General features: G+C 39.5%; 2 protein-coding genes across 5 annotated transcripts; one reads left to right on the top strand and one right to left on the bottom strand.

The window, feature by feature from the left end:
• Positions 1-2,379: 2,379 nt before the first annotated feature.
• LOC149024916 (ARM repeat superfamily protein) lies at positions 2,380-20,257 on the top strand. Of its 4 annotated transcripts, none has more exons than XM_089145109.1 (8): positions 2,380-2,708; positions 5,173-5,649; positions 6,158-6,236; positions 12,459-12,495; positions 17,480-17,553; positions 17,664-17,757; positions 17,891-17,973; positions 19,080-20,257. In XM_089145109.1, exons 3-8 carry the CDS (start codon positions 6,165-6,167, stop codon positions 19,248-19,250), a joined length of 531 nt encoding a protein of 176 aa, XP_089001235.1. In that variant the 5' UTR covers positions 2,380-2,708; positions 5,173-5,649; positions 6,158-6,164; the 3' UTR covers positions 19,251-20,257. The 4 variants fall into 4 exon arrangements, with proteins under 4 accessions (XP_089001235.1, XP_089001236.1, XP_089001237.1 ...); XM_089145110.1 differs by having other exon boundaries at positions 5,403-5,649; XM_089145111.1 differs by having other exon boundaries at positions 5,604-5,649.
• A 277-nt stretch (positions 20,258-20,534) lies between these two features.
• On the bottom strand, positions 20,535-21,893 carry LOC149024917 (uncharacterized). Its single transcript, XM_089143027.1, has 4 exons — positions 21,684-21,893; positions 21,536-21,603; positions 21,374-21,437; positions 20,535-21,264 (listed from the first exon to the last, which is right to left on the bottom strand). Exons 1-4 carry the CDS (start codon positions 21,787-21,789, stop codon positions 21,104-21,106), a joined length of 399 nt encoding a protein of 132 aa, XP_088999153.1. The 5' UTR covers positions 21,790-21,893; the 3' UTR covers positions 20,535-21,103.
• Positions 21,894-24,839: the final 2,946 nt, after the last annotated feature.

Raw genomic sequence — 24,839 nt, forward strand, 5'->3', positions numbered from 1 at the left:
ACGGGGTCTTGTAAGCCTGAAACCCCGTGCGGGCCCTCGCATAAATCGTAATATAATAGTTTTCCCTTTTTTGGTGGGACCCTCGCAGAAAATCTGAAAATGCAACCAAACACAAGGGTTTAGCGTATATACAAAAGAACGCGTAAAATAGAGGAAGCGAAAAAAGGATCCTACACTTCACTTCTGGCACATCCTTCACCTCCAGCCGTGAGAGTGAAATCCCTCACAATCCTTTTGTCCCCCAACTCCAAGCATGTGTCACCCTTTCTACCCCATCATCCCCTCGTAGATAGCAAAACCTACGTACCCTCATTGCACTTTGGGCTCTTTTAAGGATACCATAATCTTGTCACACACTCTTCCCAAATCCCTAAGCATCAAGATGTTGTCTAGATCTTATAACAAGCGTTAGCTGACTTCACTCCTCCCTCCCAAAAACATCTCTCTTGCAAGACACCTACTTTCATTAGGTGAGAACCTCCGCATCCAGCTTTAATCAAATTCAACGTAGATGGATCCTCCATTTCTAATCCAATATGTTCTGAGATCAATGGTATAACATGTGATTCTAATCATCATGTGATATTTGCTTTTGGACAAGGAACATGATATCAAGATTCTTTGACTACATAAGCATTGGCAATCAGGTGTGGACTTAGTATTGCCCTAGATTTTCAGATTTCACATATCCTCGTGGAAAGTGACAACCTCTTGCTGGTGCAGGCGATTACACGTCCAGCATTCTGTCACATCTGGAAAATCTCCCATGTGCTCAATATTCTCAAGTTAGCAACTGCCTTTCCGGCGTGTTATTCACACATGTTCATCGTTAAGCAAATTTTGCCGCCGATCAATTGGCCAAATCTACAACACTATCTCAAGATTGGTTCGTGTACCACCATATCCCCCCCCCCCTTAACATGGATCTTGCTCTATGACTCTATACGATGTAAAATCCCTCATGGTTTGGAAATACATACACATATCACATAAAATCAAGAAATACAAAAGATAAATGCATGAAAACACAAGGTTCGGTTCAAACCAAGGAATGTAATTTGATCAAATGTCATACATGCAATAGACAAGGTCATCCTGGCTAAGGAGTGGGTTGAGCCCAAAAAGCCTTTAGAATAGTGGTGGTTGTAACAACCATAACAACAATTAAGCACAAGAAATACGACATATGTATGCTCCATCACAAACACCCAAAGAGGCGACACGCCACAAGGTAAAAAATACACGCCACAATGGTAGAAACAATAGCCACGGAGAAGAAAAGACACACCGATGGCAACCAGCAACACGAGAGTTTCGTGGCAGCAAAGCTTCTAGATCCACAGGATACACTTCCAGCTCTGCTGTAAGACCTTTAGATATGCGAATGCACTACTGAATCTTGCATCTACCTAGTTGTTGTTTGTTTTGTTTTGTTTTGTTTTTTCTTCTCTCCCTTCCACTGAACCTTCCACCGGTCGGGGAAAAAGCGAGAAACAGAGGGAGATGGAGAGAATGAGAAACTGAGATTGATTTTTTTTTTTTAACCGGAACTTCACGGGTTAGGGAAAGACATCAAATAGAGGGAAACAGGGAGAGAGAAAAATTGAGAAAGGAGAGAAGTGGAGAGAAAGAGGCGAAGAGGAACGAAGTGTGAAATACCAGAGAGAGAGAGAGAGGCGTGCGACCGACGGAGAAAGAATAGAGGTGAAAGCAAAAAAAATATAAAACAAAAACCAAATAAACAAAAAAGAAGGTGGAGAGAGGGAGAGAGGAGGCGAGGAAGCAGAAACAAAGGTGGAGGTGGAGGTGGAGAGACAAAGCACGGTGGCGTTCGTTTTCCTTATAACGGTGCTCCGCTAGGGTTCACTGCTGTTGTTCAAATCCATAACAAATGTGCAATTCAAATATTAATCTTCACCTTGAGCACATAAGAGGCTCCAGAGATAATGATTCATGCTCTCGCACTTGTTTGTGGCACCCGAGTAAATCAAGTACTTATCATGACTAAATGAACTCTCGCATTTATTCCATTTACCATAAAGATTCTTAATGGGTTTTATAGGGGTTGTATAGTAATGATTCTCATACACTTTATTCTATATCATTTGCCCATTTTGGCATAGAAGTCACTAAAATATTGTACGATAAGTCAGTCCAAAATTAGTGTATTGGTTCACCAAAAGTGTACTCCTGTTTTTGGCACATAATTTTGGTGCCAACCGAAAGTTTCAAATCGGAGCTTCTTTGACCCAAAGCCACTTATAGTGAAAAAGCGGGGCACAGTGCGTCAAGGCGACCTTGACGAGGGCTAGCGATGTAATTATACACCCGTAATTTCAAAAGCTCCGACTCGCTCAACTCTCTCTGGTTTATATCGTCTCTCTCAATTCTCACGACTCTCTCCGGTCTCGAGACTCTGTCGTCTCTGTTGTCTCTGTCGCGTCTCTCGTCTGTCTGAGGCCCTAAGCAAGCGTAAGAGGTCAAGGTAACACTCAACGATCTTTTTGTTTGGAAGCATCTCTGCACGATCTCTCTGCCAGAAGCCGAAGCCCTCCCTGTGCAAGCGAAGCCCTGTCTCTGCAATCATTCTCTCTTCAACCGGAGCCGAAGCCCTCCCTGTGCAAGCGAAGCCCTGTCTCTGCAATCATTCTCTCTTCAACCGAAGCCGTGTGTCTGCAACCCACTCCTTAGCCAGGCTTTGATTCGAGGTATTTTCCACTTCCTTATGCATATTCTGGGTATTTGCTGCTTGTATTAGTCCTGCGTTCAGAGGCTATTGGGCATTTTCTTCAGATTTTTTATCATTGAAAATGTGTTGTTTTCAAATCATTCCTCTATTAAACTCATTTGTTGTGTAAGATTTCTTTTCGTTTAGATGTCTATTTCCCCCTCTTTTCGGATGGAGATAGAAATCAAATATTTGGTTGGATGTTCCCTTTTGGAGTTGTTCCTCTTCTTTGCTTCAATTCCTTTTTGAAATGTTCAGGAATTGGTTCTGTTTCAGTCAATTGTTCTCTATTTGGATGGTGTGGATCTAGTAAAATCAGACGCTCTCAACGGCTAGGCGCCACTCTCTTTTCTGAGTTATTCCAGCTTCTTCATGATTTCGTGCCGCGGTGAACGAACAAAACCAAAAGGAGAAGAGGGCCGTCTCAGTAGAAGGAGAAGGACCTGCAACGGGGCAGGGAGTCTGTTCGGAAATCTTGGAAGCGCTGGAGCAGGTGGCTTGTTTCATGATTGAATCGGCTAGAATAGTTGTCTCTTATAGAGTGTGTTTGGGAGTGCAATCAAATTTATGGGAGGGTTGGAATGGGCGAAACTGCTGGATGTAGAGCAGCTTTGGGTTGATAGTGATTCTGTGGTGGTGGTTATTCTTATGCAACAAAATCTCATTTCATGGAAGATCATTCAACATTGATCTGTTACCAAGTGTAGATCTCTAATTTTCAGCCCTCAATGGTGTTTTCTCATTTCAGTTGCATTGTACAGATTGTTTTGTAGCTATGGTTCATAGTTGGATCAGTAAGTGGAATGTTCTGAAATACTGAAAAGGGGAAGCTCGGACTCTCTCAAATTAGTTTGTAGCACATAATGTTGTATCAAGTGGATAGTCTAAGATTGACTACTGTATGAGACATTTCCATTGGAGCAGAAGACCCTATAAAAGCAGAGTAGATGATAATTATCTTCCGAAGGGAACTTGCAAATTTAACCTGAAGTTTGGGATTGGACTGATGGAACGAGGGAGGATGATCAACAAAAGCCAAGACCCAAGTAGAGTACAGAGAGATAGATGGAAGTATTTAGGCTATGATCATACAGCAAACACATGTTTATCTTATGTACCTTCTCTAATATTGGAAGAACAGAGATAGAAAGGAGCTGAAGTTGCATGTAACAAGAAGGCACTAACTGAAAGGGACAATAATATAGCTAGCATAAGAATCAGTACTAAACGAAAAGTAGATAAGTCTAATAATTTGTATAATAATAATGAACAAACATGGAGCCTTAATGAGAAAGTTACTGTTTGGGTGTTTTCCTTCAATGCTTCATAGAAATATTCTTTAAGATTTAACAACTAATAACAGTAATTTATCCTTCATAAAAATCATGAGAAACTTTCATTCCACACAACAAGTGAAAGATACATAAAGGCATCTAACTAGGTACTGCCATAACCTAGCTTTATTTTATATAGCAATATTTTTGCATTCACTGTAAGTAGGCTGTTGGGATTATGTGGAAACTGCCCAGACATATGCAGGGTAAGGCAAACATGAACCAATCCTTAACTGAAACTTGATTCTGTTTACCGAGAAAAAAAGAACAAAAAAAAAAAAAAAAAAAAAAAAAAAAAAAAAAAGGAAAAAAAAAGAAAAAAAAAGGAAAGGAAAAGAAAAGAAAAAACTGAAAACTTGATTTTAACTTAAGGATTTGGTTGTGATTTTAACTTGATTTGAAGAATGGAGCAAACCTGTTTCTTGGACTAGAATAGTTCAAAGCAGATGATTGTAGTAGGGTCACTCCAAAAATACTTGAATTTTGTCACCCATTGTAGTCGCTGGCTTTATGATTGTGGCTGAACTTGGTTCGTGCTAGTAGAAGTAGATCATCATCGAAGGAGTGGTGAGACTAAGGCTAAAGGTCTCTATGATAAGTCTAGGACTTTTGGTGGGTGACTTTCGGCAGGGGAAGGTGGTGATGTTGGTTGGTGGCAGGGGGAGGGGGTGGGGTAGTTTTCGGCAGCGATGGTAGGCTATTTCCGACGAAGTAGGTAGAAGGTAATTATGGGGGGTAATTATGTCATTTTACTCAATTGATGACAATATGGTCATTTTTCATGTGAATTAACAGAATCTTGGATAAAAGTCTAACAAATGTGCAACTTGTAATTTTGCAAGTGTGCAACCTGCAACTTAGATCACTATAGTGAGGTACCCGGAGTTTAACGCCCATCATAGTGTGCTACCTATAAAAAGCTTAATTGACTTTTGCTCATCAAGACTGAGGAATAATTATTTTGTTCGTTTGTTCTATGGGAAGAAAATAACACTAAAAAATGTTAAATAAAATGGTTTGATCTTGTAAAATTTTGTTCATAAACTGATACTAAGGATCTACATCTTTTACAATTCCCATCTCTTGCAATTCACTATAATTCATATATAGGATTGTGATACATGGCAGTTAATCATCCAATAGTTACAATTAAAACCCAATTAAGAATTGAATCTCATGAATCCCTAATTTTTAAAATTTTTTTTGTCCCTAATCTTTTATTGAGGCTTAATTTTAGGAATTTATTAGATTCAATTTAGGTGGGTGTAATTGTGATTATTAGATAATTGATTGTCATGTGTTAAAATCTTAGATGTGAATTATATGGAATGGAATTGCAGGAGTAAGAATTGTAGGGGATGTGATTATGTGTTGGATAATGGTCTTTCAGAATAGGCTTTCTCTTCTTAGAATGGGAGATATGTAGCGCAGAACGCCTTTGAGACCTTCGGAAAAATGGGAAAAATGAGCCCCATAAAATGACAAACTGCTCTGCAATTTTGGTCTTTTCTATGACATCTGATTCCAGCTGCTCATCGCAGTTGATACACTGTTTGAACTGCTTCGGAGAGTGATCAACCAGATCAAAGATAACCTGCTCTCTTTTGCTCTCACAAACCTCTTGTTTAATCTTCTTGTTGTTTTGATGCCCTAACGGACCATCTTTGGAATGTCAAACCTGAGAATGCCTCTGCCATTTCATTCCCTGAGTAGCTTCATTTTTGTGTTCTAGATTTCATCTTTCAAAAACTGATATTTACTTTAAAGATTCAGGCACGATTTGATATCCAAGTTTTCTAAACCCTAAGCATACTTGATTTTTTAAACTCATGGTAGGAGGAGAATATAACTCCAGAAGCTATGGAATGGAATTGGGCAGACTGTCGTACATGATATAGATAAGCTGTCCTTGCTAGAGCATCCGCTAAGATGTTTATCCCTTGGAATTTATTTAGGTCCCATTAAGCAGATCCTGAAGGGCCAAAAGACACTGCAAGATTTTTCGTTCTGTGCTGAACAGATTTGTATTATACTTTTTGAACTTTATTTTGGCATACTTGCGTGATTAAGTCAAGAATTTATTTATTTATACTGCAGGAATCATGTTTACAAATGATCAAAGACAAGTAGAGCGTACTGGAAGATATGGTACTCCAAGGTTGCAATATCTACAGGTAATTTTAGTGGAAGGCATTCATGCAATGGTTGGTGAACCACAATTGTAGTCTGAGGTCACGGTATCGAAACAGCCTATCCACAAAATTTGTTGGGTTAGGGTTTTCTTCCAGGACCTTCAAATAGGGTTGCAGCAACTAAGTAGGGTTTGAGGATGAACTTAGGGTTTTGGTTAGGGTTGAAATTGGGACTAGGGCTGCTGGTTCTGTGGCTGTTAAGGGCTGTTTGATGGTTTCCTGTAGTTCAGAACTGAACTAAGAAGAAAGGGATGGGATTTGAGAAGTTTCAGAATTTTCTGGTAATTTCGACATTTCTGTGACTCCTCAACGAAGAAGATAGGTGCAGAAAATTCCAAACTCAAAAAGGAGGGTTTGGTTAGGAAAAAGGAGGTTAGCACCGGCTTCTACAGGCTAGTGCAACTCTTGAGAGGGTAGTAAGTAGGTTTTGGGGTTGGGAATCAGCAAATCCTGAGTGAGTTAGGACTTGCTGATGCAGGGGAGAAGAAGGATTGCAGGAAATTCTGGTTTTAGGGAAAGAGGGTATTTGGGAAGGGAGTTGTAGGGGAATGCTCTAAGGCCTGGTTTGACTTTAGGGGTAGGGGATTGGGGTCTAAAGGGGCTGGGGAAATAGTTTTTTAACAGAGGGGGAGGGGTGCTGATTTTGCAGGAAGAAAGAAAAGGGGAGGGGAAGGCTATGGTTGGGTTTGGGTAAGGGGTATGGGCTTGATTGAGAAGGAGAAGAATTAAAGTTGCAGAAATAGAAGCAATTTCCAGCCATAGGTCACCCTCCCCGCGAACCATGGTAGGAGATCTTGATCTCTCGCTACCATGAAAAACCAAGATCTCGACCATCTCGGCGAGATCTCGGTCGAGATATGCCATTTTTTGGGCATCAACTCGGTAGCCCATCTCGGTGGGTTTTAGGGTCCCAATTGGGTTAAAACTTGGTACTTAGCCTATTTAAGGCCTTTTGACACACTAGTGGTCTTGAATTTGTGAGAACAACAACCCTAAGCATGGTTGATAAGTCTACCCATAGTGTGAAACCCAAATGCTGTAGGATTAGAGAATGCAAGGTTATATAACATGTAATATAAAACCATTAATGCAAAAGTGAAATCAAGGACACATTAAAGAACTGAAATGTTAAGATAACATTCGTATGAGTATTATAAACTTGATTTTCGAGAAAAAAAAGAAAGGCATATAACCGTAGAAGTTCTATATAAGTCATTAACGCATAAGTGTATCAAATACATCAAATAACTTAAATGTCATTAAGATAACATTCATATGAGTATTATAATCTTGACTTTCGAGAATAGAATGAAAAGTATACAACCCTTAGAAGTTCTATATAAGTCATTAACGCATAAGTTCATAAGACAAGTAGAGGATGATTGAGCTTCCTTTGATGTTGTAGATGTGCTAAGAGTAGTTGCAAGTGAAACTTTGGCTGAAATCCGCAAAAAATTGGGCAAAAATTGAGAGTTCCAGCTAGATATGGCGAGATTTGGGGTGAGATATGGTGAGATGTGGCGAGATCTCGAGCGAGATATCTCATTTCGCAGATCTCGCCCGATCTCATCTCGGTTTATGAAAAAATCGAGATATCTCGCGAGATCTCCCACCATGCCACGAACCCATGACTATGCTTCTCAAAACTCAATTCATTCAATCAATCAAATCTTAAAATTACAATGCAGAAATATGCTATTTATAGCCTAAAATTAAAGACTCTGACTCAAACTGAGATCTCCCTACAGATGAGATCCAATTACAACTCAAAATGGGCTCTATCAACACTTCAAAAAAGAATCTAAATATTACCAGATTCCAGCCTTTAGATTGGAATCTCTTACCGACACTTATTTGTAATTCAACAAACACTTAACTAAAATAGAACTACTTTAAGATGAGGTTTCCTAAATTAAGGAAACCTATCCTAACAACTCAACACAAACTTTAATGGATTGTAACTTTTAATAAGACCTATGCTTGGCCCCAAAAGGAGGCTTGGAAAATGACCAAAATACCCCTGGGGTATTCAGCCAGCCTTTGGTGCACTTTTTTTTTTTTTGGGGGGGGTGTCCAACCCAGGATACATTAGGAAGCTTTTGGCACCGGGTTTTCCCTTATAATCTTGTTTAATTGGGATGTCTTCTACTGCTACCCAATTGGAAAAATATGTAAAAGGGGCAAACAATTACAGCCAAGATGCTATTCAGGTCAGGGGTGGGGAAGGGTTGGCCTGACCCTAGGTTCTCTTTACAAAGTAATGTAGATACCGAATTTGATTGATCAAAACAATACCCAAATAGGACCTTTTCACAGGGAGTCAATTGCAAATTTGATGGACTTAAGGTGAAACAGAGTGTAGATGGGAAAGAGGGCTGAAACTAGAATGGTATTATAATGGGCTGAATGGATCTTCAAATAGGGGCAAAACTCTAATGAAGAAAGTGACAATAACAATGTAACATGTAACACCCGGGCTTCACACCGCTAGGTGGATCGATTGGATCGAACACCAACCTACCTTGATCAAACACAAGGGTTCTCTAAAGAGGAGGAATGCTAGCAAGCTATTTGATTTTAATTCATAAGTTGTATCTTCACCACTTACATAAGTCTCTTTATATAGCATTCTAAAGAGACAAACATTAATGGTAACATCCAACCACTAGCTAACACCACCTACCTATTAATAATTCAACTACACAGCACCACTAGTCAAAACAATAATGCAAACATCCACCTACTACACAACACCACTAGTCAAAACAATAATGGAAACATCCACCTACTACACTCCACTACTAGCTCCTTTTATTGACTTTTCAAAGCTAGACTTGGGCTTAGTTCAAAGTATGTGGGCTGGTCTTCTCCCACTAAAGTAATCCAAGCATTTTAACCCACTACAATAGTCCTAGCCCATGCAAGCCATGGGTTGTTTTGGATCATCTCTTTAGGCTTTGATGGGCTTGACCATTGAGCTTTTCTCTTCCTTGTATATTCTGCCAATTCTGCATCAACTCTCCCCGGCTTGAAAACATTCGTCTTCGACTAATGGATGAATGATATGTAATGCTCACACCAATCAGGATCGAGTTTCTTGAGGTTGTCAGCATAAATCCAAGTGCTCTCATGTCGTGGACGATTATTCCATTTGACAAGGAAAGCATGGTATCCAGTGCCATGACGAGTGGTTTTGTAAGAGTCATCCAAAACCTCTTCAATGATGTCAGTGATTGGTGGCTTGAGTTGGGGCAACCTCAACATTTGTTCAGTGTCTCCATCGTTAGAGTGGTGTCGCCATGAGCCGTCCTTCTTTGGAGTGAGTAATGATGGTACAACACATGGACTTAAGCTCTCTTGAATGAATCTTGTATGTAGCGACTCATCCACCTGTCGTTTGAAGTCATTGTGCTCCACTAGGCTGAGGTGATAGGTTGGTAGGTTTGGCAACACCGAACCCGATACCAAATCAGTGGCATGCAAAATATCGAGCATAAGAGGTAGCTCAATAGGCAACTCATCAGGAACCACCTCAGGAAAATCAGAAAGTAACTCTTGGATAAGTGGAGGGAATGTCACCTTAGGCTGAGGGGTAACTCCTCTCATAACAAGAAAACCCGATACCGAATCAGTGGCATGCATAATATTGTGCATAAGAGGTAGCTCATTAGGCAACTCATCAGGAACCACCTCAAGACAATCAAAAGGTAATTGTTTGATAAGTGGAGGGAATGTCACCTTAGGCTAAGGGGTAACTCCTCTCATAACAAGAACACCCGATACCAAATCAGTGGCATGCATAATATCGTGCATAAGAGGTAGCTCATTAGGCAACTCGTCAGTAACCACTTCAAGACAATCAGAAGGTAACTGTTTGATAAGTGGAGGGAATATCACCTTAGGTTGAGGGGTAACTTTTCTTGTAATAGGAGCCAATATCAACCCTGTGTTATGGCTAGTGTGAATGAACTCCTGGTGTTCAAGCTTAACCCTGTGAGAGTCACCAACATGCCTATTGACTGTAAGTTGTTCTCCAGCGAAATAATTTCGAATGTGTTCCTCAAAAGTTGGTTGCACAACTGGAATCCTTTGGGGTCTCCCCATATTTCTCCGAGTAGGAAAATTGGCTACAGAATGAGTTGGATGGGATTCTTCACCAAGTGGAGGGTGTGGAGCATGAGTAGAAGCAACAACTCTAGCCTCCATTGCTAAGCGCCACTCTTCCTCGTGCTTGTGACTTGCAGTGAGTTGGTTGCTTAATTGTTGCAACATACCCATCATTGCTGCCGTAGGATTAGTTGGATTGGATGATCCAGAATTTTCACTCCTTGTCATGGCTTTGATACCAAAATAATGTAGATACCGAATTTGATTAATCAAAACAATACCCAAATAGGACCTTTTCACAGGGAGTCAATTGCAAATTTGATGGACTTAAGGTGAAATAGAGTGTAGATGGGAAAGAGGGCTGAAACTAGAATGGTATTATAACGGGCTGAATAGATCTTCAAATAGGGGCAAAACTCTAATGAAGAAAGTGACAATAACAATGTAACATGTAACACCCGGGCTTCACACCGCAAGGTAGATCGATTGGATCGAACACCAACCTACCTTGATCAAACACAAGGGTTCTCTAAAGAGGAGGAATGCTAGCAAGCAATTTGATTTCAATTCATAAGTTGTATCTTCACCACTTACATAAGTCTCTTTATATAGCATTCTAAAGAGACAAACATTAATGGTAACATCCAACCATTAGCTAACATCACCTACCTATTAATAACTCAACTACACAACACCACTAATCAAAACAATAATGCAAACATCCACCTACTACACAACACCACTAGTCAAAACAATAATGGAAACATCCACCTACTACACCCCACTACTAGCTCCTTTTATTGACTTTTCAAAGCTAGACTTGGGCTTAGTTCAAAGTATGTGGGCTGGTCTTCTCCCACTAAAGTAATCCAAGTCCATGAAACCATGGGCTCATTTTAACCCACTACAATAGTCCTAGCCCATGCAAGCCATGGGTTGTTTTGGATCATCTCTTTAGGCTTTGATGGGCTTGACCATTATTGGGCTTTTCTCTTCCTTGTATATGCTGCCAATTCTGCATCACAAAGTTTTGAAATTACTAATCTTTGAGAGCCTTAAGCATTCCATTCCCTAATCAATATTAAAGAACAGCAAGCCTTTCAGTGGAGTTGGGTGAAGAGGGAGAATCCAAGTTGATTGTTAGAAGTTCCTTAGAGAATGCATGTATTACCCAACTTACCTTTATACCTTCCATCAAGTTAGCATCAAGATGATTGCTGGATGCTTCTTTAAAAGACACATCTGCAACCTTTTTATGTTCCTTTGATTGTATGAAATCTACTATGGGGAAGCATGGAACAACATTTCAGAATGAATGTTGTCACTGAGAGAAAGATGCCTAACATAATCTGATTAGCAACTGCTGACACAGTTCAACTTCGAAGCGACCTAGAAGTGCGTAAAATTCAGGCAGATTGTTGATAATAAGACCAAAGAAGGAATTGGAGCAGTAATTTACTTCCTTTTATCATCTCTAGTAGTTCCACAGCCAATGCAAGGGTTGCTAGAGCAAGAGCATCTTCATTTTAATATCATTAATCACTAGCTTATGACATCTTTATTTTAATATTAATATTAAGTTGTGCACTATCTCCACCTCTCTTCTCTTTCCTGTTTTTGTACAATAGCAACAACAACAACAACAGCAAGCCTTTTTTCCCAACTAAATGGGTTCAGCTTCATGGATCCTGTCTTTTCGACCTGTTCTATTTGAGACTATACTAGATACAAGGGCCTAAGCTATGCATGTCAATAGGAACAAGAACTAGCCAGCTAACAAATGCCCAGCTTCGACTATGTAGAACCATAATGCTTAATTCTTTCTCTGCCACTAGAGTGTGAATTTCATCTATGCTTCTTGTTTAAGACATGGAGTGGGTCTTGAAATAACTTGATAATGGTTATCCTGATTAGCTGATTTTTATGTATCTTTTTCCAAAATGTCTGTGATCAAGCTTACTCATTTCCATTATTGGTAATCGCAAATGTTCCAGAGATCTAAGTATATGCATTTAAATGGTGGTAGTCCTTTGTATTTTTGCCTTCACTCTGACTTTTTATGTGTTGTTGTGCCACCTTGTTTCTCTTTTTCTGTAGGAATTGGTTAGCCAATTTCAGAACGCAACAGATGAAGGTATGCAAGTTTTCATTTTTTTTTATATAATAGTTTAAGCATAGCATGTGAATAATTTCTTTTGAAATAATGTTCAACCATGTGCGGGTGCTGTCTATCCTTGCATTACTGCAAACCTGAAGACTGAATCAGAGGATGAGCATCTGAAAATGACAAAATCGCAATGTAGTAATTCTTGTGCATGATATCTTTGCTGAAACTATTCTCCATGGTTGATGTATAAATGACTGTAGGCTATTTCCAGCCTGCATTATGGTATTCTCATTAGTGGTATTTTCTCACCCCCCCCCTCTTTTCTTTTTGGTTCTTATGTCAAAACAATTTTGTGCCTAAGAGAAACTGACTTGTAGTGGTATCCCATTTGGGTGTGGCCTTTCGCTACAAAATTCTGTACCCTAGAAACTACATTAGATTATGGGTGAGAAAATGGTGGATGAAAACCTTGCTATCCTGCATATTGTTCAACATCCACTATATATGTTTAGTATACAACTCTAAAATCCAAGTCATATTTGATAATAATTTACTAGAATCTTGAGTCCAAAACTATTATGATGCTCTCTTATCCTTCTATTGTAGTCAAATTATCTCTATCATTCTATTGGTAATAATATTAATTGGTTGTTGATAGGATAGGTATTTGTAAAGGACGTACTAACATGCATGTACTTTTAGTGGATAGAAAGCAAGTAGGTAAGCGAACTCATTTGCATATTACAAAAGACACCAGTCACCATGGATATATATATATATATATATATATATATATATATATATATAAACTTATGTGGTGTATGTTGGTTGATCAATTTTTTTTGGATGAATGAATAAATATATTAAAGGAACAAAACACCAAACTACAAGAAAGATCCAAACTGGGAAGGATCAAAGAGAAGGATGGAATTGGGAGTTGAGTCCCCAGGAAACAACAATGGCCCTGTTCTTTTGGGAATCAACAACCGGGGGATGGGGAGTACAAGTAAGCCTAGCAGATACATCAAAGTAAATTGTATTCCAAATCGAGTTGAGAGAGCGGGATTTGGAAGTCCAATGCCTGAGATTGCACTCCCACCAAAGATGGTGGGCCATAGCACCAAAGACAAGCTTACCAATCCGGTCACAAATAGAGGAACCTGAAAAGTTACTCAATATCCAAGAATAGTCACGATCAAACCCAAATGAGCGACGGGAGCGGGGTCAAATGTAGGCAAGCTTTCCTCTAGAGGGAACTAGAGAAAGGGCAAGAAAAAAACAAATGCTCAATGTCCTTAGTACCAGTCCAGCAAAGGATACAGTTGGGGTTCGCAGGGATGTGACGGGTAATAAGGAAAGCCTGGGTTGGGAGGGCTAGGTTTAGGGCTCACCAAAGGGTAAGAGAGTGACGGGGAATGTGACCTTTGAACCAAACTAGGGGGGCCAAGAGGGGGAGGGGGAGGGGGATCGAACTAGGTTCCAAGTAGAAGACGTGGTGAAGGATTTGGTGGTGGAAGGGAGCCAAACTTGTGTATCATTGGTGGAGGGAAATATGGGGGGGGGGGGGAGAGAGTTCTAGGCTTGTGTGAGACTAGGGTGGGGGAGAGAGACCAGGAACCATCGGAAGATGAAGTCCAATAAAAGGTTGGATTTGGGGATACGGAGTTTCAGGGAAGACAATGCGGGGTGGGAGGGATGGGAGAAGGGTCGGAGGAGAATACCCCGTTGGGCAATGCCACGGATCTAGCTCTGGACGTTGAAGTTAGTGGAAAGGCTAGAGGAAATTTGGGTGGTAATGGCAGGAAGGGCACGGGGTCTGAGGAGAAGAAGTTTCCTTCATATCCAAGAAGGGTTGGAAGGGATAGGGGTAGTCTAGAAAGAGTCAAATTTGAGAAGGTAAGAGTAAACCCAATTGACCCAAATAAAATCTTGTTTGGAGACAATTTTCCAAATGAGTTTGAGCAAAGCACCTACCGGAATTGACTACCTACTCTTGCAAGGGACTCCTTTGACAATGAATTCTCTTATTTTCAAACTAAAGCCCCCTCTAAACTAGATTTAGGCGATAGATGTTGGACCAACTAATGGGACGGAGGAATCGTGAGGATTCCTGGCCCTTCCAGAGAAAGGCACAGAAGAGAGATTCCATTGCCGACAAGATGGACTTGGGAATCGGGAAAATGCCACACCAATAAAGGTAGGAGGCTTGGAGAATAGACCGAATGAGCTCCACCCTACCGGCAAAGGAGAGGAGCCGGCTTTTCCAAAGTTGAGGCTCTTACGAATGTGGTCTAGCATGGGGGAGTAGTGATGGCGAGTGAGTTTGCTAGGGATTGGAGGGAGACCAAGGTAGACCATAGGGAAGGATCCAGGCTTGAATCCCGAAAGATTCAGGAGATTGGAGTGCAGAGAATTAGAAATCCCAGAGAGGAAGATGGTAGATTTGTCGAGGTTGACCTTAAGACCGGAGATGGACTTGAAGAAGGCGAGGGAAGAGAGAATGGAGGAGATGAAGCTGTGATTGGCTTTGGAGAATATCATGAGATCATTAGCGAAAGCAAGATGGGTGAGATTGAGGGGTTTACATTTGGGAATGGGGGAAATCAGGAGCTGATCTGTCTTGGATTGGAGAATGCGGGAGAGAACCTCTAGAGCCAGGGAAAAGAGGTAAGGGGAGAGGGGACACCCTTGGCGAATTCCGACTCGGGAGGGGAAGAAACCAGCTAGCAAGCCATTGGTGATAATGGAGAAGGTAGGAGTGGAGATGCAAACCTCAATCCAATGAATAAAGGAAGGAGGGAATCTCATGGCAGAAAGAATATCACTAATAAAATCCCAACGGATGAAGTGGAAAGCTTTGTGGAGGTCAACTTTGAGGAGAGCAGCAGGGGAATAAGAGGATCTCTCAAGCCCTTTGACAATCTCAGCACAAAGAAGAATATTATCCGCAATACTGTGCCCCGAAATGAAAGCGGTTTGATTGGCACTTATCAGATTTGGGATAACCTTCTTGATCCGATTCGCAAGGATTTTGGAGATGAACTTGTAGAGTAGGTTGCAAAGTGAAATGGGGCAGAAATCAGGAAGGGAGGAAGCAGCCGCCTTCTTGGGGATAAGGCAAAGGAAAGTTTGGTTGATGGAAGAGAGCTGGGAAGGGTTGAGAAAGAAACTGCGAACAACATGAATCAATCGACTTCAATAATATCCCAGGCACTAGAGAAGAAACCCATACTAAACCCATCTGGGCCAGGAGCACGATTGGATTTGTGGGATTGGATGGTTAGAAGGATTTCATCATGGGAGGGAATATAATAGGAGGGTGGAGAGGGATTGGGGGTCAATGAATTTATTGATGAGATCAAGAGGGAGAGGGCGTTTAACCAAGAGGGAGGAGGGAGATAGAAGATTTGAGAAATAAGAAACAACTTCAGCTTTGATTCCAGAGGGGTCAGAGATTAAATTGCCATTACTAGATAGGAGAATAGGAATGGAGTTATGATTATGGTGAGCTTTGAGGGAGCGATGGAAAAAAAGCAGAATTGGAGTCCCCAAGTTGGAGCCATTTGATTCTGGCCTTTTGGCGGAGGAAACTTTCTTTAAGAGAGATGAGAGAAGATAACTCAGAAAAGAGAGGTCCTTTCATTTTCCACAAACAAAGTGTTGAGGGGATCAATTTGGAGAAGGGCTTGGGTTCTTAGAAGATTTAAGCGACTTTCGGAGACCCTAGAGGAAATGTTACCGAACGTGGAGGAGTTCCAGAGACGGAGAGCTTCCTTAGTGTTTCTAAGCCGACAAGCAAACACAATGAGAGGGAGGGAATGGCAATGGACATGCTTATCCCAGGCTTCTTGGACAATGGAGGGGAAAGAAGGATTAGAGGACCACTTATCAATTTGTTTAACAAAAATAATGAAGACATCATGTAGTAGTAGCGCAGGAGAGTACATTACTCATCAATAAACCACTTGCTGTATATACAGATGAAAGGTTGTGGTGTCTGAAGTTAAAGATACCTTAAGAGAAGATGAAAAGTAGTCGAAGCATCAGGCCAGGTGGGTTGCCAATACAAGTGTGGAAGAACTTTTTATTTTGGTAAACCATTCTGTTAACCGAGGTTATGAGCTCAAGGAAAACACAGAAGAATGAATAAGAAAAATTGTGGTTCTGATCTACAAGTAGAGGTGATATTCAGATTTACATTACTATAGAGGCTTCAGAAGTGAAAAAGAAGAGAAAGCCAGCATGGATGCAAAAGCAAGAAGCAAGAACGGGGGAACATTTGAAATGCGATTGGTTATTACTCACAATAGATGACAAGTGAGAAACAATAGCTTCCCTGCAACTCTAGTCCAACGTAGGAGGTCCAGTAGCTTGGATTGATGGGTGGTATTAACATGTCAAAGTATGTAGGGGAGAGAATAATTGGTTCAGGCTTCCAGCATGTTGATCTATTTTGTTGGATTTTTCCAAATTTGGGTTTATTAACAGTGTTTTCTGATTTTGCTCTGAACCTTCTCCTTTGTCAACATATTTGCATATAAATTTGTTGTGTTATGGTCAAATACTTCTTGTTAATTATGTCTAAGCTTTTGGCTCAAGTGGTCAGGACTTCTATCTGTTATTTGATGGTGGTGTCCAAGTTTAAGTGGATAATAGGACCTGGCTTCAGAATGTGGCAGACATTGTAATTGGTTTCTTAAAATCTGTTACCTTATAAGGCAGATGCCCCAATTTTATCAACCAAGATGATGCATAGGCATCTTACTCATTTTATTATTCTACCATGAAAGGCATTTATGTAAGAATTTATTCAAATTTTTATTGGTTTAAATGTACATACAAGCATGAAAAGCCTATTATTTGTGTTTTTGGATAAAATAGAATTGACTTTGGCATCCCACCAAGTATGTAGCATAAACTTTAGAGGACATGAATTGATCAGGTGAGTTTTTCCTGGTTGGTGTTGTACTGTCTTGATCATCGTTTCTCATTAGTGGTTGCCTTGTTACAGAATCGAAGGAAAGAATAGTTGCTCATTTGGCAAACTTTGCTTATGATCCTTATAACTATACTTCTATGCGCCAGGTACAAGTTTTTTGGTAATGTTGTATTAACTTGAACATTCATTATGAACTGTATCTCTTTCTTTCTCTAACGCTGCTGCAAAAATACTTGTATTTCTGTGCCTTAAACAGCTAAATATCTTGGAACTATTCCTAGATTGCATTACAGAGCCAAATGAGAAACTTGTTGAATTTGGGGCTGGTGGGATCTGCAATTCATGCGTTGGTGAGCACAGCAGTCTAAATTCAGCTTTTTAGCCTGTACTGTAAATATGCATTTTCCTTCCCCAGATTTTTGACCATACTGAAGTATGAAGTAACATATCAAATTACTCAGATAAAGATTACTTATTTTACAGATCCAGCAAATGCTGCAATTATCACTCAGTGTGATGGGATCCCTCTTATGATACTATGTTTATCTAGCCCTGTCAGAAACACTGTATGTTTTTCTTGCTCTTAAATTATAGTTCATGCATATTATCTTTATTTATTTGTTTGGTAAGGAGTCAGCTATAGGTAGTATTAATATCAATCCTTTCCTTTCCCCCCACCCCCCGGGAGGACTCTCCAACGAACCAGCCATTGTCTCACACCATGGAGAACACAATAAATCCACAAGTATGATACCTACCTCCTGCGCCGGGTGTTATTAATGTAGGTTAGTAGAGTTATCCCAGTGACTCCCCAATTTTTCCTAAAAAAAAAACACAAAAAAAACTCCTATTGGACTCCTTCCCCTGTTGTTAGATGATAAGGGTTTTACCTTTATAAAGTTTCCTCATCATGCTAGGCGGATGTACTTTCCATCGTGGTCGGCCCCTCCTCCGCCGGAACCTCTGTAATGAACCTGGTCGGACCGTTCATCCATGGATTCAAACCGGAAGGCATAGAATGACCATTTTAGTCATTAACAGGTAGATTAATTTCAATTTTCTTTTGAGGATATCAAAAAGTATGAGACAGCCTAACCTTAATCCTGAGTATGAATTACCTTTTCAATGTCCATGTTGTTTTATGTTTCAGTCCATTTCAGTTTTCCATTCTAGAGGTTTTTGTTGATTCACCAACCTACTCAAGGAACTCTTAGCTTCCATGGGAGAAAAGGCTGTACCCAGCGAATGAGGCTTCCTCCACTTGGGGTCTGGGGAGATTATAATGTGCTCAGTCTTATCCCTACTTTCACAAGGAAGCTATTTCCAGACCCTAACCTGTGACAACTTGGTCACAATGGAACAACACTAAGGAAACAATTTTGTGATAAGGTGCTGAGGTCAAACTTTGGGTGATGACAATTTTCCAAACTAATTTGAATGAATATACGAACAGGTGGAAAATCCTTGGATAATGTGACTGTGATAGTCCTTGGGATTGTTGTAAATATTTATTTGCCTTGCCAAACCCTGGTTGAGCTTAGTTTGTTTATTATCAATTGAAACTATAGTTGTACAGACATCTTTGACCTTCATCTTACATTCTGGTGAGAGAAGTTGGATTATGAATTTATGCTTTCATGAATGGTCTTTCAATCAAGGGCACTGTTGACAGGTGAATTATGCCCTTGGGGCTTTGTATTATCTCTGCAATGCATTGAACAAGGAAGAGATTTTGAAGCCAGAAGTAGTTGAAGTCATAAAAAGGTATGCTGCAGCTGGAGCAGTTAGTGTGAGCTTCAGCAATCTAGCCAAAGCGTTCTTGGACAAGCATGCCTCAGAATAGATGTGGCATGAAAATTCCAAGTTATGGTATCACCTGGATGAACAACAAGATTTGTTTCTTCCCAAGAAAGCTGAGGATGTACTACATTCACACCCAGTGAACCTGTGGTATTGATGTGAAAAGGTGTTGGTCCTCAAGAGTCCAAGGCAAAGAACTTATAGCATTCGTATGAAGATCGATGGGTTGATCGCTAGTATCCATGGTACAACATTTAATCTGCTCGTAGTGTTCTGCAGCCCTGTAGCAAGGAACTACGACAATCTCTAGGGGAGCACTGTCTTCTGTTTCTTGGCGAAGATGAAGTTTCTTGTTTCTGTGGAAGCTTACTCTGTTTCTGGGCATAGGGGTACCTTTTTCAAATGTAAGTTGGAAATTCTTCTATTTTATTTTTAGGGCATAGGGGTACCTTTTTCAAATGTAAGTTGGAAATTCTTCTATTTTATTTTTAGGGAACTTTTTGGCATCATCCCTTGAAATAATCCCAGAAATTAATGCCTACCCCCGAGTTATTCAATCTATGACTTCTTATGAGTGAAAATATATCAAAAACACCTTTTGCAGTTTGGAAACATAGTTATGTGATGATGTAAGCAAGTTAAACATTTTAAAAGGAAAAGAATAGCCTTAAACGAAAAATCTAGACATGCAATTCTTATCTGTCTCTCTCTACCATTTGTGGCCTCTTCCTCTTTTAATCATAAATCTTCACGAAGTTTGGGAGATAATGGTTCATGGATAGTTTTTTTAAACTTGAGATGTATGGGTAATATTTTGAATAGATAAATAAAAATTAACTGGGATTAATGGTATTAGGGATAGGGAGTCTTAACTGATAAATTGGATAGCTTAGGGTGTAGCATTGATATTAAGGGTTAACTTAGGGGATGGGATTGAAATTTGCCCTTATTTTTAGACCCCGAAAGAATAGAAACACAATTTGATACTCTTTGCAAGTTTATAATTATTCAATGGGCTAATTGGACCTTGCACATAAGAAAATTCGGAAGTACCAGGGTGCATTTTCAGATTGCAAAGTCTCCTTTCTAACATTATTTGTTTCAAGTATTCAATAGGTTTTCCCACTTTGAATTTAAATTGAAGGGATAAGAATAGAAACTGATCCTCAAGATCAAATAAGTTCAACTGAATTTAAACCAAATTTCTGAGATTGTATGGGAATTGCCAATGAAATGGAAAAAGAATTGGAAAGTGATCTTCCAAACCGGAATACATTAAACTCATCATAACCAAGCCTATTTAGATCGTATGAACGCATACAAATTTGATGAAACCGTAAGAGACCCAAATAAAGTCGAAGTTGAATTGTTCAAAATTTGTTTATGGTGGATGAGGGCAGCTACTGTTGCTTCAATCTGAGAGGGTCTTGTAGTAAATGAACGACCACAACAGATGGAGCAGTCTCGATTATATGACCTGAGTTTTGACAGATATATACAATATTCAAATATTCAAGTGAAGCACATAAGGTTCATCAAAGATGATGACCAAGCCCCTTTTGTTTACTTAAAACGAGTAGGTAATGTTGCATGTTGCATGCCTCGTGAACTTAGTAGAAAGATGTGTTGGGGTTTGAGACTCTTTTTTAGATCGATATACATATACATGCTTGCTTGTCTTTGGAAAACTCAAAAAATCGCCTCTGTAGGGCCGTTGTCAACCTTGATTACAACAAAACGTTTTAGGGTTTTGCTCCTTAGTGTCGGCCATAACATGAATAGAAGACGACACACTCCTCATTTCCCTGACTAACAACAAGAATTTTTTATACCCCTTTCCCTACCAAAAAGAAAACTTTTTCTGGGTTTTACCCAGAATCAAAGGCTCCATTTTTTTTAGGGTTTAGTTGGTATCACCTTGTTGTGAATTGGTTGTCTACGTCTGACGTGCCTGTAATCCATTGTGAAAAACTGCCACATATCCTTCCTTTGAATCCATTTCTGTCTCGTCCCTTCTCTTCCATTCAGCATCACCTGACTGTGTATCTTAATCTTACCTGTGCATTAAACAAAACATGAGGTTGAATGACACCATTGTTAATTGTAGTTCTGAAGTTCTTTTCATTACTTTCTGATGGTACAAACAAAATTTATGAAAACAATCACCTGATAAGTCTTCTCTCTTGTTAGCTTCTGGTTTGGAATCCTCTTTTGTCTTGCTTCTTTTAAGCTGCAAAAATAAATTTAATGTAGGAAGCCAAAATGACGAGGAAGTGGAAGATGAAGAACATGAGAACAATAAGTCACTCAGTAGTTTGGAATTCTTACAGTGAATGGTTCCTCCACTGGCCTCAGCTTCCTTGGCAGTTCGTATAGAGAAATACCCAGATCATCAACTGCCCACAGAAAATCATGTCAACAGAGAGAGAGAGAGAGAAGCACAGGAAATTAGCAATAGAAAGAGGACAGAGATTACCTTGTTCAAGAGATGATAACATAGAGTGCTCGGTTTGGAGAGAAAAAGCACAGGAAGTTAGCAATAGGAGGAGGATAGAGATAAAAGTAAGGAGTAGCAGCTCCATTTTTAGAACTGGGGAATTGAAATATGCATGAGAGGTATTCTTAAAAAGAGTATGTAGGAGTGGGTTTATAACAGGGAAGGATCACCACAAACGAGAGTTGGGGAGGTAGAGAACACAAAACACTAAACGCAGGTTTCAAGACAATGACCCGGATGTCCTAGGAGACCTAATTTTTATTAAGAACCTTCACTCTTACAGCACTGGAAAGGGCCCTTGGTTTCTGTTATGCAAAGATGCATTTCTCACTGTAGGCTAAGTAGAACTTCTGCCAAAGAAGAGCCAGAAAACCCAAATACAAAATGAAATGAGAATCCTCAACATGGGTTTTGTGGGCCTGATTTAGTTGGTTTGGGAACTAGGGAGGTATGATAAGTTACTAAAAATGGATGAGTGAATGTGAAATTACACATTATCTGAGGAAGATTTCTGTAACAACTCACTAAAATTCTAAAGATATATGCCTCAAAATGAATTGAAACTAAAGCAAAGCTTCTGTTTCTTGATCTTGTTGAATGCCAATGTGCAACCAAGAAAAGGAAAAACTAACTTCAAGAATTCTAATTAAGCCGTACCATTACGTGTTAAGTCCACTAAAACAAACGTCAAAAGCAGAAAAATCATGTGAGATTTATAATGAGTTTACGTAGATCGAGTTGGTGACTTCGAGGTGTGTAACCAGGCCTGCCTATTGGAAGTTTTGGAACACAGTGGATTTGATATGGTTGCTACATTATTTCAAGGTGATTTGGTCAAGAGAAAACTGGAGTTTTAGAGTGGAACTTGTGATTCTCTTCCTTGAACGAATGATGGAAAGCAGAACCAAAACCATCAACGAGGAATGAGAAGTAGAAGAACCTGGATTCTACACCTGGGCAATTCCTTGTATGATTGCAGTGAACAGACTTAAAAGCTCTTATACAAAAAAATGATAACAGATTCAATTAGAGATTCCTGAGATTGTGATTTTTTTTTTTCTTTCTTTTCTGAAGTTGGGCTGGGCCTGATCTCCGGTAAGAGGATTTAAAGTTGGCTTTGGGATTTTAGTAAACTTGGCCCAACCCAACTCTGTTGGACCTGGCCCTCATTACCTCGTCACATCATGGTCTTCTACTAATATGGGAGTCGTAGGTTCAACTCTTGCCGGGGCAGATGTAATATCACCATCCCTAATTTTCCTATATATAAAAAGCGTCTTGTATAAAAAAATAACCAGTACAAAATTTAACCGGGTCAAGACAAACTTGAATTTGAAGCACCCAAACCAGATGATAAGCCGGAAGGGATTTAGAGTGGTATTCTTGTCTTTTTAACACTAAAGCATAACCTCTTATTTTGAAACTTTAAACACCCAAAGATTATTTTGTTACAAAAAAATATTTTTTTTCTTCCTTTTACATGATTAATTAATATTTTTTTTAAAAATAAATAATAAAAATGCATGAAATAAAAAAATAAAAAAACTGTTTTTTTTTTTACCTAAAAATGAAGGAATAAAAAGAAAAAAAAATATTACCATACTTTTTTTTTTGGTATAAACAATAATCTTATTCAACTTGGGCAAGGGGTGGGGAGGAACACAATTCCATCAACCACGCAGTAGAAGACGAGCAATCTTTTGGGCCCGAGACCAAAAGGGCATTCTTGGCTAAGAGATCTGCTATTACATTAGAACTCCTAAGAATAAAGGCAGGGATACAATGTGTGAAGTTATTTATTAAATAATGGATATCTTGGATCAGACGATTTACTACCATCGGAGATTAAATATCGCCTTCAAGGTACCTAATTATCTGCTTACAATCGGACTCAATTAAAATTGACTCATAACTGCATGCAAGCGCCTCCAATAATCCTGCACTGAAAGCAAGGACAACCCTTTAGAATCCATTCATAAATTCTTTTTTGCTGCTCAGTGCAGCACTGGAAAGCAATTTTTTAAGAAATGGAGTTGATTTTTTTTTGGTAAGAAAGAAATGGACATGATGCGACCCATAAAAACCAAAAGACAACATCAGTTAACCCATAATATCAAATGATTTTTATTCCTTTTGATTAAACCAGACGATGGAGGGACAGTTAGTTAACCAATTGCAAGTGCCAACACGTAATCTTTTCATGTAATACCTAATTTTGGCTAAGATTATGGGGAAGAGGGGTGACATGTCCACATGGGTTCTTCCCTAATTCTTCTTTTTTGCTTTCTTTTCCTCCCAAAGTGGCAAAAAACATACTAATGGTTGTTGTTGTTGTTAATGTTAGGAAGTTTAGTGTGTGTTTGATATAAAGAAAATCATTTCGATGTGACAAGGTGATCTTAGAGGTCCCTCCAATATCACATCAAAATCCAAGCCTTCCCACTTTGGTGAAATAGTATCTATACAATAATACAACAACCATTGCCTGCATTTTTTTATTTTTTTTCATTTTTATGATGTGGGCTTGTGTAGATGTTAGAGCTGGTGTTCCTAGCAAGTGACTCTAGAAGCCCTAACTTCCAAATTCTCAGACAATTAGGTCGGTAAGAGATGGTTGTTTGGTTGCATGATTCCTGAACCAATGTTGAGGGTGGTTTGAGGTGATAAATAAGAGCACATGCAACGATTCTACGGCTCTTCTTCTTGCCAGACACACACACGAGGTAGTTTGGTAGACATTCACTTCACTTAAGGGCAGAGCTAGGATTTAACACTGAGGGAGGTTAAGTACTGAACTTAGAGTAACCCTGCCCTTGACCTTCCTTGTGTGTTTGGTAGAAGAGCGAGAAGATAGGTCATTATACAAGGACATCAACATAAATGCATTTCTAACGGTGACGGATAAATTCAACAAGGCGTAGGAAGAAAATGGTCACCCACCTAAACTTGGGTATGACATGAAAAATAAGAATATTTTAATAATTTAACATCAGAAGGATATTTTGGTCACTTTATATTAGAAATTAATTGAAGCTAACTAAGACTGTTGTAAGCTAGACGTGAGTTACAAGTAATTTTAGCCACTTTAAGGAAGGTAACAACATAAGTCGTGGCCCAACTTGAATGGGGGTACAC

Source organism: Hakea prostrata, chromosome 2 (genome assembly GCF_041222555.1).
Source record: "Hakea prostrata isolate BN-2017 chromosome 2, UWA_Hpros_2, whole genome shotgun sequence".
NCBI classification, from domain to species: Eukaryota; Viridiplantae; Streptophyta; class Magnoliopsida; order Proteales; family Proteaceae; genus Hakea; species Hakea prostrata.

Bases quoted from the DNA above. Each gene is read 5' to 3' on its own strand.
- LOC149024917 (XM_089143027.1), bottom strand. From the start codon at position 21,789: ATGGAGCTGCTACTCCTTACTTTTATCTCTATCCTCCTCCTATTGCTA. The intron at 21,604-21,683 runs GTAATCTCTGTC...TTCTGTGGGCAG, and splicing joins GTTATCATCTCTTGAACAAG to TTGATGATCTGGGTATTTCT. The intron at 21,438-21,535 runs GTAAGAATTCCA...TTATTTTTGCAG, and splicing joins CAGTGGAGGAACCATTCACT to CTTAAAAGAAGCAAGACAAA.
- LOC149024916 (XM_089145108.1), top strand. From the start codon at position 6,165: ATGTTTACAAATGATCAAAGACAAGTAGAGCGTACTGGAAGATATGGT. The intron at 12,496-17,479 runs GTATGCAAGTTT...GCCTTGTTACAG, and splicing joins TCAGAACGCAACAGATGAAG to AATCGAAGGAAAGAATAGTT. The intron at 17,554-17,663 runs GTACAAGTTTTT...TGCCTTAAACAG, and splicing joins ACTATACTTCTATGCGCCAG to CTAAATATCTTGGAACTATT.